This window comes from Symphalangus syndactylus, chromosome 14 (assembly GCF_028878055.3).
Source record: "Symphalangus syndactylus isolate Jambi chromosome 14, NHGRI_mSymSyn1-v2.1_pri, whole genome shotgun sequence".
In the NCBI taxonomy this organism is placed as follows: domain Eukaryota; kingdom Metazoa; phylum Chordata; class Mammalia; order Primates; family Hylobatidae; genus Symphalangus; species Symphalangus syndactylus.
Genome location: NC_072436.2, coordinates 118022774 through 118035074, shown reverse-complemented (window position 1 = coordinate 118035074; position 12301 = coordinate 118022774). Strand labels below are relative to the sequence as shown.

Genomic DNA, 12301 nt, shown 5'->3' with positions numbered 1-12301 from the left:
AACTGGGGCACATGAGGGAAGGGATTATTTATATTATGGATTTGGGGGTGGGGTGGGGCAGCTTAAAGTCCAGGGCACCAGGCCTCCTCCTCAGGGCAGATGGTTGCCCTTCTTGGCATAGTGGGGGCTAGACGAGGTCTTCTGGTCCCAGTGCCCGCTGTGCCCTGCCTGTGCCCTTGGGTGCTGTGACTCCAGATGCACCTTAGTTCCTGGGCTGCCGAGGGCTCTCCCTGTGGCTGGGGGCACCACTCTGCCCGGGCGCCAGACAGTGAAATGGCTATTAGGGGAGGGGTGTGTGCCACCCCAGGATGCAGGTAAGGCGGGGGGGGACCCCAGGGCATGTCCCCCACGTTCGCTGGGACAGCAGGTGGCTTGGAACCGGAGCCAGGGCCAGGCAGGGGGACACTCTGAGCTCTGCAGCTGAGTTGTGAGAGCTGGGGGTTCTGTGGCCGCTCTCAGGACCCCAAGCGGCCTTTGCTGCTCATCTGGAGGGACCTAGGGAGTCTCCTAATGGAGTCACCAAGGCTCCAGGTTCTGGCTTTTGGGCAATTCACGGGACCCAGTAAGATCACTGAGGGTGCCTGAGCTCTGTCCAGCATGGCCAGTGCCCCCAGCGAATCAGGACACGGGTTGGAGTGTGGTGTGGGCCACCAGGACAGCCAAGACGGGCCGTGGGGCTGATCCAGGCAGATCCTGCCAGTCTTCAGCGTCTCAGCAGGAAGTGGCTGTGTGCACCTGCATGGTGGATCCGGCCTGCCTACCTGAACAGGGTCTGGGCGACCCCCAAGGCCAAGGGCAGGAGGAGGTTGAGGGAAGTGGGGGCAGGGCCAGGGTGAGCCGAGGGCCTTGGGTCTGCTCCAGGCCCATGTCCCAGGCATCTGATGGGTCCCGTCTCTCACCCCACTTCTGTGGTGTTTCCGGTCGCTGAGGGGGCACCAGTCACCCCCTCCCCGTGTCGTGTGGACCTCCAGAATCAGAAGCAGGTCCTGTGCTGACCTGGGTGGGTGCAGTAACCTCTGCTCCTGTGTGAGGGGCTGTGAGGGCGCATCCCCAGTAAGGCGGGGGTCTCGAAGACTGACTTCGACCTTCCTACCAAGGCTGCACTCGGAAACCGCCAGACACATCCGGGCGCTGACCCCTTGAGCTGGAGTCAGCCTCGGGGGCAAGAATCTGCCTCCCCCGGCCCCACAGCTGGACCTGGCTTCAGCGATTCTCACTGGGAGGAATGGCAGCCATTCCGCCACCGGAGTGACCACAGCCTCCCGAGGCCAGGGGCTCCTTTCTGAAATTAGGCCACTAACTGGGCCGCTGGGTGAGAACACGCAGGGCTCTTTCCGCTGGCCTAGAAATGGCTGTCCCTGGCCCGAGGGGCTCCTGACCCACCAGGCATGGGGCTGTGCCGCTGGGCCTGGCTTGGGGCAGGAGCATCAAGACCCCCCATTTACAGCCAAGCAAGACAGTGGGGGAAGCACGGGAGGCTGGAGGCCCTTCACGCTGACTTTAGGGCTTGGTCCCACACTGGCACAGGGGGCTCTGACCCCGTCCTAGCAGGAAGCTGCAGTGGGGTTTCCCGGGACTGGCCTCTCGCGTGGTCTCAACTCTGAGTGGGTGGGGGAGACAGCCTCCGACACTAGTCAACTCTCCAGGGAACGGAGGGACAAAGTGCTGAGCGGGGGACCCAGGACCAGCGCCGTCCTCCACCCGCCTGTGCCCTAGGCTCTGCAGAGGGCTCTGGCTGTCCTAGGGGGACCCTGTGGCCTGCAGGCCCCAAGCAGCCTGGGGGCGGTGGGTGAAAGTGTGTGGAGGACACGCTGACGTCGCTCGGTCCCTGCAAACAAAACCGCAAACCTGGGGCCTGGGGAAATAACGAAGGAAGCTCCTCCGCAAAGGAAGCTCACCCCACCTAGTTAACTGGAGCTCACGGCAACGACTTTTATGTCATCTGTGACAGTTTCAAAGTGATTTTCAAAAACAATTTAAGCTCTTGAACCCAAGCACAGAAAACAGAACGGAAAACTTCAAGGGATGGGGTGGGGGGAGGGGGGGAGGGACAGCATTAGGAGCTATACCTAATGTTAAAAGACGAGTTAACGGGTGGAACACACCAACATGGCACATGCATACATATGTAACACACCTACATGTTGTGCACATGTACCCTAAAACTTAAAGTATAATTAAAAAAAAAAAAACTTCAAGGGAATCCCAGGTGCGTGGCTGTCATCCACACCTGACCTCCATTGTGTAGTCAGGGGCCTGCTAGGGGCTTGGCGGTAGCCACGCTCGCACTGCAGCCTCGGGGTAACGTGCCTGCCTTAGCTGGGTTTATTCTGAACAGCTGCAGGTCAGTGCGTGGTTATAGTCGCCGCAGGTTTCCTGCTTAAGAGACGCCCGTCTCCTGAAAACCTAGGTATCTCTTTGCTAACCAGAAGCATGGCCTGAGGCAGGAGGCCCTGGAAGGACAGAAGCAGGCTGCGCGGTGGATCCCACGGGCTCGGACGCCCTGGCTCCTGGCCTGAGGACTGGAGGTCAGTGTGTCACCAGAAGCAATGCCAGCTGGGCTCCCGGGGATGGGGTGCTGCCCCCATTCAGAACTTGAGTGTGTTTAAGGGGAACCGACGGGCAAAATTAACGGGCTGCTGGGTTCAGAGGCCCCCACTGCCGGCTACACCAAATTACTCTTTCAAGAGCACCAGCTCAAAGAAGTCGCGGATTTTCCAAAATAGATGCACATTTGCTCAGCTGAGGGTGGTGGGAGGCCTTGAGGCGAGACTTTTCCAAGGTCTAGGGGGAAAGAGGAGGGAGAGTGAGTCACGCCTTCTGCCCCAGGCCACCCCCCGGTGTCGTGGTCCCTGGGGCGGCTTTCCTAGGAGCCGGTGATCCGCAGGGTGGTGGCCAGAGCCGTGCAGCAGCCTGACAGGGCCTCTGGCTTTGGGAGAGTCCCGGCCCACACAGACAGACACTTGCTTTCGGATGACTAGGCTGGGTGCAGTGGCTCACACCGGTCATCCCAGCACTTTGGGAGGCTGAGGCTAGAGGATCCCTTGAGCTTGGAAGGTGGAGGCTGCAGTAAGCTGTGATCATGCCACAGCTCACAACAGAGACCTTGTCTCAAAAAAAAAAAAAAAAAGGATGACAAACGTCCAGTGATTTTGCCCAAGGACAACTAGAAGTTATGACAGTGTGTTTTGGCCTCTGGCCGTCCCCACGGCTTCGTTCAAACATCCTGGGCTGGGCGGCCACCACTGTAAGTGCATCAGGGCCCAAGGACCCGCCTGTACCACGAACCACAGGACATGCTGTGAGTCCAGGTTGGCCTCTAAGACCCTGGACGGGTCACGCTGCAGCCCATCGGGGATCCTGGGACCCCCAGTGCAGGGGGCGGCCCTGCTGCTGCTTCTGGGGCTAGGAAAACCACGGAATGTCCAGTCTTCCAAATCTGATTGGCAAGTGGGTTTGGCAGAGCCCAGCCAGACGCTAGGATGGCCTGAACTGACCGGAAGCCCCCGTACAGAGGTGGCTGCTGGGGACAGCCAGGTCACCCCAACACGGGTGGGGCAGCTGCACACCCCACTTCCCACCCCATGGGTCACAGGCCTCGAATGTGCATCCTGCTATGTGCAGACCAGACCACAGGTGGCCAAGCTCTGTCTCGGGAAATAAGCCTGGGGCCCTGGGTGGCCGGCACTCACTTCCTGGCTCTCTCTACCACCACGAGGGGCAGAAAGAAGCAGGCCTGGATTTCTGAGCTCCTGAACAGCTCAGGAACAGCGCGGCCGCTCACAAACGCAGTGTGCGAGGCACAGACCGTTCCAGGGCCTGGCCTGCGCCCACAGGGAACTCCTGCCACATGGGCCTTCTCACATGGGGACACTGTCCACCCCCAACCCCTGGGGCCCACAGCAGCCCCAGAACAGACACATGTGCCCCAAAAAGGGGGTCACTGGGGTAGATGCACACATCTGTGGACCCTGTGTGTCATCCCAAGTGGGCCATAGCCCTGGGCATCTGGTCTTAGGTCCCAGGGCTTTGCCAGCAGAAGCGTCCAGGTGTGCAGGGTCTGTGCCAGAGGCCTCCAGCCGGCCACCATGGGCTGCCCACCCGTGTGGCAGCACCCAGGTCCCTGCAGCGCCCGAGAGTCCTCGCACTCAGTGGGCAGCAGAGAGCCCGTGAGTAGCCTAGGTATGTGCACATGCACAAGGCTGGCTGGGGCAGGAGCAAGGGAGGGGCTCTGAGGAAGGCGCCTGCGTCCCCACAGATCAATCACTTGATATTTGACATGACCTGCAAACGTTTTATTTGAAAAATACAGAAAGTAGACGACAGGAAGTAGTGGCTTACACCTGTAATCCCAGCACTTATGGAGGCAAAGGCGGGAGGATCCCTTGAGCTCAGGAGCTGGAGACCAGCCTGGACAACAAAGTGAGACCCTATCTCTATAAAAAAAAATACAAAAATTAGCTGAGTGTGGTGGTGCGCACCTGTGGTCCCAGTTATTGGAAAGGCTGAGGTGGGAGGATTGCTTGAGCCTGGGAGGTGGAAGCTGCAGTGAGCTGAGATAATGTCACTGCACTCCAGCCTGGGCGAGAGCAAGACTGTCTCAAAAAAAGTTGAGGCCGGGCACGGTGGCCCACGTATGTAATCCCAGCACTTTGGGAGGCCAAAGTGGGCGGATCACCTGGCCAACATGGTGGAAACCTGTCTCTACTAAAAATACAAAAATTAGCCAGGGGTGGTGGCCCGCGCGCTTGTAGTCCCAGTTATTCGGGAGGCTGAGGCAGGAGAATCGCTTGAACCCGGGAGGCGGAGGTTGTAGTGAGCCGAGATCATGCCATTGCACTCCAGCCTGGGCAACAGAGGGAGACTCCCTCTCAAGAAAAAAAAAAATTTGGGCCAGGGCCGGTGGCTCAGGACTGTAATCCCAGCACTTTGGGAGGCTGAGGCGGGCGGATCACGAGGTCAGGAGGTTGAGACCATCCTGGCTAACTCGGTGAAACCCCATCTCTACTAAAAAAAAAAAAAAAAAAAAAAAAAAAAAAAAAAAAAAAATACAAAAAAGTTAGCCGGGCGTGGTGGCGGGCGCCTGTAGTCCCAGCTACTCGGGAGGCTGAGGCAGGAGAATGGCGAGAACCGGGGAGGCGGAGCTTGCAGTGAGCCGAGATTGCGCCACTGCACTCCAGCCTGGGCGACAGAGCGAGACTCCGTCTCAAAAGAAAAAAAAAAAAAGCTTGGAGCCACACGGCCACAAGCCTCTTAAGGACGCCTGGAGCTCGCAGAGCCCCCATTACCTTTTCAAAATGTCACCTCTCCCCGCGGTGTGACCCTCGAAAGCTAGATGTGCCCAGGAGGCAGCAGCCCAGGCCCCGCACCTTCCCTCCCGCTCCCTCTGGCCGCCGGACCTCAGCCAGCGCTGCTCCCTGACCCGCCTGTGCCCTCGCCAGGGCCGCCCGCCGCCTCCCGATATGGCCAAACACCCGGGCGCGAGCCCCGCGTGCAGGCGCCGGGCCTGGGCACCTGTGGCCGTCCCGTCAGCGGCCGTCTTCTGTCCCTGCATTTAGAGAAGGAGGATGGCAAAGGGACCCGCCCGCGGACCCCTCTTACAGGTGGGGAAACTGAGGTAAGACGGTTAGGGCTGGCCGCAGGGCGTGGCGGGCCCTCGGAGCAGTCGCCCCGACCACCCGGACGGCCCCGCTCGCAGCCTTCGCCCGCGCCCGCCAACTTTTCAACCGACCGTCGCGCGCCGTTTACTTCCGCCTTGGAAGATAATTTCCGGGTCCCAGCAGGAAAGGGCGGGACGCGCACGGTGGCCGCCCGCGTGACGTCAGCGCTTGACGCAGCCATCTTGGCTCCTGGCAGCGGCCGCCCAGGCCTCGGTCGTGGGCTGGGCGGCCATGTTGGAGTCGGGCAGGGGTCTCATATCCGGTCGCTCTCCACTGGTGATGATCGATTGCGTTTGACGGACGCGACGCTGGTCAAGAGTCCCTCGCATTGCTCGACGTTTTCTGCAACTCCAGTACCGTAAAATATCTCGAAGACGGCGAAAGGCGCAGGCCCCTGCAGCATCAGATGATCCAGAAGGATGCCCGCTGTCTTTTTGGTCCATTTCAGTTGTAAACCAAGAAGTACCCGGGAGAGGCCTCGGTGGGCTTCGGAGCGAGTCTCGACAAGGTCGAGGTCGCGCCTGGGGGACAGGTGGATGCCTTTCTCCAGAGATGGTTTCGAGGCTCCGTATTTAAAGGGGGAAGGTGGGTTGCGGGGTAAGGAAGGCTCCGGTCCTGTTTCTGAGCCCACGGTGGGAAGAGAAAAGGAACGGCGGGGGGCCGGTGGGGGGACGGGGGTCGCCGACGATGCGTCCCCAAGGTGAGGGGAACGGAGAGTGAGATCTGACCTCGCGTCTGTAGTTCCCTGCCCAGCAACACACGGAGAGGCAGTAACTTGCCCGGCTCCGTCTTCGGCTTCGTTCTGTCCTTTTGGCAGCCCGAATTGGGGTCCTGATATGGCCAAGCCCCTCTTACAGGTGGGGAAACTGAGGTAAGACGGTCAGGGCTGTCTTGCACACCGTCCTCCACAGTTTCCTAAATGAGATCTGGAATGCTTCTTCCTTGGCACACCTGTGAGATCTGAGGCAGAAGCCAGTGTACAGAAACAGGCGTCGCATCAGTAGGCATTCTCCAGAGGCCAACCGATATATTGGAGAGAGAGATGAATAGACGGATGAGAGGGGGTTTGTTAGGGGAATTGGACCATGCGGTTAGGGAGGCGGAGAAGTCCCGGGAGGGATGCCATCTGCAAGCCTGAGACATGGGATGCTGGCAGCCTGGCTCGGTCCAAGTCAGGAAACAGAAGAACCGGGGGAGCTAAAGGTGTGACTGTCAGGCCAGGGCTGAAAGCTGAGAATCCAAGGAGCCGCTGGTGTTAAGTCCTGGAGTCCCAAGGTTGGGGGCCCTGGGGTTCTGATGTCCAAGGGCAGGAGGAGGAAGAGAGAGTCCCAGCGCCAGGAACAAGAGCAGAACTCCTTTTGCCTCTTTTTTTTTTTTTTTTTTTTTTTTTTTTTTGACAGAGTCTCGCTCTGTCTCCTAGGCTAGAGACAGAATGCAGTGCAGCGTCCACCTTCCAGGTTCAAGCAAGTCTCCTGCCTCAGTCTGTGGAGTAGCTGGGACTACAGGTGCATGCCACCATGCCTGGCTAATTTTTTTTGTATTTTTTAGTAGAGATGGGTATCACCATGGCCAGGCTAGTCTCGAACTCCTGACCTCAAGTGATCCGCCTGCCTCAGCCTCCCAAAGTGCTGGGATTGCAGGCGTGGACCACCGTGCCCAGCCCCTTTTTCTATCTGGGCCCCCAGGCAATTGACGGTATCCTCCCACATGGAGGGTCTTCCCCTTGGTCCCCCGACTCCCCGGCAGGCTCCTCGGAAACCCTCTCGCAGACACACCCAGAAGCAGCGCTTTATGAGGTCTCTAGGGATCCCTTCACCCAGCCAAGTAGGTGCTTGAGATGACCCACGGCAGGTCGGATGTCTCCCTCCTCGTCCACTAGGACCCGTCTGATTTGCCCTCTTTCCCTCCCAGCATAAGCTGATCCAGAGAATTGTCGCAAGACAGAGTTACACATTTAGTGTAAAGGTCCTCATGGGCTTCATTCGTGATGCTAGATTCGGGCAACGCTTGGCTCTACAAAGAGCAGGGAGTGTCCGGGGGGGCTGAACAGAGGAGGTTGGTTTTCTAGACAGAAGGGCTGAGGAAAGTGGAAACAAAACGGATCGCTCACTTGGAAGCTGCTTTTCTTGTAAGGGTGAAAGCAGAAGAGAACTCCTTATTGTACCGGCCGGGACCGGCCTGTTTGGGGATTTGGCTGTTACTACTCTCCTGGTTTCTCGGAAGTTCAGATAAACAACTTAGCTTCAGTTTGGTGACTTGGAACTTTTTTTTTTTTTTTTTTGAGGTGAAGTCTCACTCTGTCGCCCAGGCTGGAGTGCAGTGGCGTGATCTCAGGTCACTGCAAACTCCACCTCTCCGGGTTCAAGCGATTCTCCTGCCTGAGCCTCCCAGGTGTCTGAGATTACAAGCACATGCCACAACGCCGTGCTAATTTTTGTATTTTCAGTAGAGACGAGGGTTTGCCATGTTGGCCAGGCTGGTCTCGAACTCCTGACCTCAAGTGATCCTCCCGCCTCTGCCTCGCAAAGTGCTGGGATTACAGGTGTGAGCCAGCGTGCCTGGCCACCAGTGGCTTCCTATAGACTTCACTTAACAGAAGAAAGGGAGGGGAGGGGGAGGCTGTGGTAGAGGCTGGGGGATTTGAGGAGAGGCTGCAGAGGTTGCTGTGGGTGAGGAACGGATCCCCTCTGGTTCCCTGAGGAGGGCTGGGAGATGCAGCGAAGTCTTTCTGATGCAGTTTTCTATGAAAATTCTGCCCAAATCTGGACCCCATGGTACCTGGGCTTTGAGGGTTAGCAGAGCCTTTCATCATGTCCCAGATGGATCCTGCAGAGGCCTCAGTAGAGACGGTGCAGCGGGGAGGGTGTGGGACGGGGCTGGGTGACTTGGGACATGGAGCCAACAGGTTAGGGTGTTCCTGGCAGCTTCTCCCAAACAGGCCACATCAGGATGTCCCAGGGAAGTAGCACAAACCCAAACTGCGTGTGCCCCCTTGGCCCGGAACCTCTGGGCTCTGGAGCGGCTCGGATCTATGGAGGGTTTGCCTCTGGAGCTTCTGCGGGATGTCCAGTGCGCTCTGCGCTGCCCCGGGCTGCTCTCTGCCCCAAAGGAGGCTCCAGCACTGAGGAGCCAGTGGCCAGAGCACTGCCCTGTGGGGAGGCAGACCTGGTTCTCGGGACACTTGATGTGGACGGGGACTGGCTGTCCTCTCCCTCAGCAGGGAGGAGGTGTGGCATGGAGGGACGGCTGTCCACACGGCTGTGTTTGGCTTGGGTTCCTGGCTGGCTGTGCCACTTATTAGGTAGCTGGCATGGGTGAGTGGCCCAACCTCTCTGAGGTCTGCTCGTTAGAGGACGGGGAGGACAGTGCTGCCCAGGGCTGTCAGGAGGGTTGACTGAGACGCCGCGTAAAGTGTTTGCACAGTGCCTGCCGGGGGCAAGGTGGGCATCATTAAAAATACAGGCTGGGGGTGGTGGCTCATGCCTATTATCCCAGCACTTTGGGAGGCTGAGAAGGGAGGATTGCTTGAGCTCAGGAGTTCAAGGCCTGCCTGGGCAACATAGCAAAACACTATCTCTCAAAAAAAAAAAAAAAAAAAACTAGGCATGGTGGCTCACACCTATTGTCCAGGCTACTCAGGAGGCTGAGGCAGGAGGATCTCCTGAGCCCAGGAGTTTGAGGCTACAGTGAGCTGATTCCAGCCTGGGACACAGAGCGAGGCCTTGTCTCTAAACAAACCAAAAAACGTGAATGCTGGCGTATGCAAAGCGCTTAGTCATAGGTTAACTTAAATGGAAACTATTAATTGAAATCAGGGCTTTGGCCAGGCGCTGTGGCTCACACCTGTAATCCTAGCACTCTGCGAGGCTGAGGCGGGTGGATTGCTTGAGTCCAGGAGTTTGAGACCAGCCTAGGCAACATGACAAAACTCTGTGTCTACCAAAAATACAAAAATTAGCCAGTCTCTTAACCCAGTCTCAAAAAAAAAAAAAAAATTAAAAAGTTAAAAAAAAAATTGGAGGTTCCATGGTTCTGGATGGGATTTTTCCTGTTGCATAGAAATTGTGTCTAAGGCTTAAATGTGAAAATAGAAAGTACAAAGTACTCGCGTGACCGAGGGTGGGATGTAGCCTCAGAGCGCTGGGGTCTCATACCTGCCCAGTCCTATGGGAGAGGCTGAGAGAGGCTGGTGCTGGCGAGAGTCAGTGGCTGGTGGGGACTCAAGCTCTGTGGTGAGAATTGTCACCATGGTCTTCAGTTACCCTTAGAGATGCCTGCAATGGTGTGGGCTGAGTCCCACTCCCCAGACGGGGAGGTGGAGGACTGCAGACAGCCCCTGCACCCACAAGAGCAGGACAAGGAGAATGGAGTGAGCGGGAAGGGCTGGGGGTGGGGGCACCCCGCACCTCAGGAGCAGGCGGGCAGGCTGCTAGTCTGAGAGGACGCCACGGTCTTGCCGCTCCCAGCTGTGAGGTGTGAACCTCTCGGACTTGAGACAGTCTTGTGAAGACCCAGTTCAGGGCTGGAGCACGTCGTGGGGTTGGTCAGAGACAATCCTCAAAATCTTCTGCCTGGAACCCCTGACCCCCACTCCACCAGGGCAGGTGCAGGAAAGAACAACCAAATATATTCCAACATTGGAGGACATACAGGCAGCACAGATCTGGTCAGCCCACAGAGCAGCACGTCGGGGGTTGCAGCCAAGGAATAACGTGAAAGAGCTGTGTTTACAGTTCCCCTAAGGAGATAAATGAGGGAAGAACAACAAAGAAGAACAGGGAGACATGCAAAAAGAACAAGGAGCCACCTGCACATGAAAAACATAATTGTGGCCGGGCGCGGAGGCTCACGCCTATAATCCCAGCACGTGGGGAGGCCGACGTGGGCAGATCACCTGAGGTTGGGAGTTTGAGACTAGCCTGACCAACGTGGAGAAACCGTGTTTCTACTAAAAATACAAAATTAGCCGGGCATGGTGGTGCATGAGCCTGTAATCCCAGCAACTCGGGAGGCTGAGGCAGGAGACTTGCTTGAATCCAGGAGGCAGAGGTCGCAGTGAGCTGAGATCGCGCCACTGCACTCCAGTCTGGGAGACAGAGCGAGACTCTTATCTCAAAGAATAACAGAATAACATAATTGTAGAAATAAAACCTCACCGATGAGTTGAATGACAGCCAAGTCCCTGCTCCGGAGTGAAGGAGTGAGCCCTGACAGAACCAGGGAGGGTTCCCCACACAGGGAGAAACAGTCGCTCACTTGATCAGCTGCGGGCTCCTCAAGGCTGATTTGTTTGCTTTTCTGTGCATAAACATTTAGCTTCATAAGACACAGAATAAAACCATGTCATTTCTCATCCTACTAAAAACCAGTCTACCAAAAAATGCCACAATGAACCTTTTCATACCTGTAACTTTATATACGTGTGTGTGTGTATATCATATATGTCTCATACGGGGCTGAGAGCTCAGGCAGTGCTCCTTGGCGCGGCCGTGGCTGGGGGCCTCAAGGACTGCATGGCAGCCCCCGGGGTCTGTGAGGCCAGCAGGAGGCAAGGAGAGGCTAAGACCCCCAGGGAGCGCCCAGGCCTGAACCCCTCCAGCGCCGCTGACCCGGCAGTGACCGCACAGACATCCCCTCTGCCATTGCTGCGGGACTGGCGAGGATGCCGGACCGACATGGGCTCCCCCTCCCGCTCCGTGGGTCCACGCCGGCTCCCATGGTGGGGAGCGGCCGGCTTGGAGCCCCTGTGGGACGGAGCGGAGGTGGAGTAAGTGCCCGGAGCTCTCGGCCATCATGTGAGAATGTTTTGCTCCATGCTGATGCCTCCCTCGGCACCGTCCTGTGTTGTGGACTGCGCAGCTCTCACGGGGTAGGGGCGGTTCTGCCCCCAGGGAATGCTGTCCGGCATCTGGAGACGCCCGTGGTCTCGGCTGGTGGAGCCCGGGGAGGCTGCCCAGGACCCTGCGCCCCGCAGGACGGCCCTGCCGCGGAGGACGGCCAGCCCCGAGCCCCCAGTTTCCCAGGGCCCGGGACACCCCTGCCTGCCCTGGGCGGATCCCCGGGGCCACGCGGTTCAGGCCGCGCTCCTGCCCGCTGGGGTCTCCTGCTGTCCTCGCCGTCGCCACTGGGTGGAGCCGCGGGTCCGTGTGATCTTCCCCGTGATCCCGGGTTCCGGAAGGATCCTTACCCAGCGCTGGCCCAGCCCGGCTCCCGAACTCTGGTCTCAGGACCCTTCACAATCCTAAAACCATTCGAGCTTTTGTTTACGTGGGCGGCCGCTGTGGACATTCACTCTACTAGAAATAGAGCATTTAAAAATGTTCACTTTTTTGCGTAAATATAGCAATAAATCCATTGCATGTGAACATAACATTTTAATGAAAAACAACTGTTTCCCCGTAAAAAAAATGTAGTGGGAAGAGAAAGGAGGCGTGGCTTTCTGTTTGTGCTGCATTCTCATGTCTGTGCCTGCTCGCAAGCCTGTGGCCTCCGGAACATTCCGCCCCACACTTTCAGGAGAGTGGGAAGGAGGCTGGGCGCAGTGGCTCACGTCTGTGATCCCAGCACTTTGGGAGGCCGAGGCGGGCTTATCACCTCAGGTCAGGAGTTCGAGACCAGCCTGGGCAACATGGTGAAACCCC

The 12301-nt window shown here is 57.8% G+C and overlaps 1 protein-coding gene across 1 annotated transcript; it reads left to right on the top strand.

Moving 5' to 3' along the window:
• The first annotated feature begins 3482 nt into the window (after nucleotides 1-3482).
• Nucleotides 3483-12085, top strand: LOC129463053 (proline-rich protein 25-like). The gene is given in 10 exon segments (XM_063617063.1): nucleotides 3483-3847; nucleotides 3849-3948; nucleotides 5405-6013; nucleotides 7346-7484; nucleotides 8599-8974; nucleotides 11277-11497; nucleotides 11500-11531; nucleotides 11533-11594; nucleotides 11596-11692; nucleotides 11694-12085. Coding segments are annotated over 10 exon segments (2118 nt in total). The 3' UTR covers nucleotides 11811-12085.
• The last annotated feature ends 216 nt before the right edge of the window (nucleotides 12086-12301 follow it).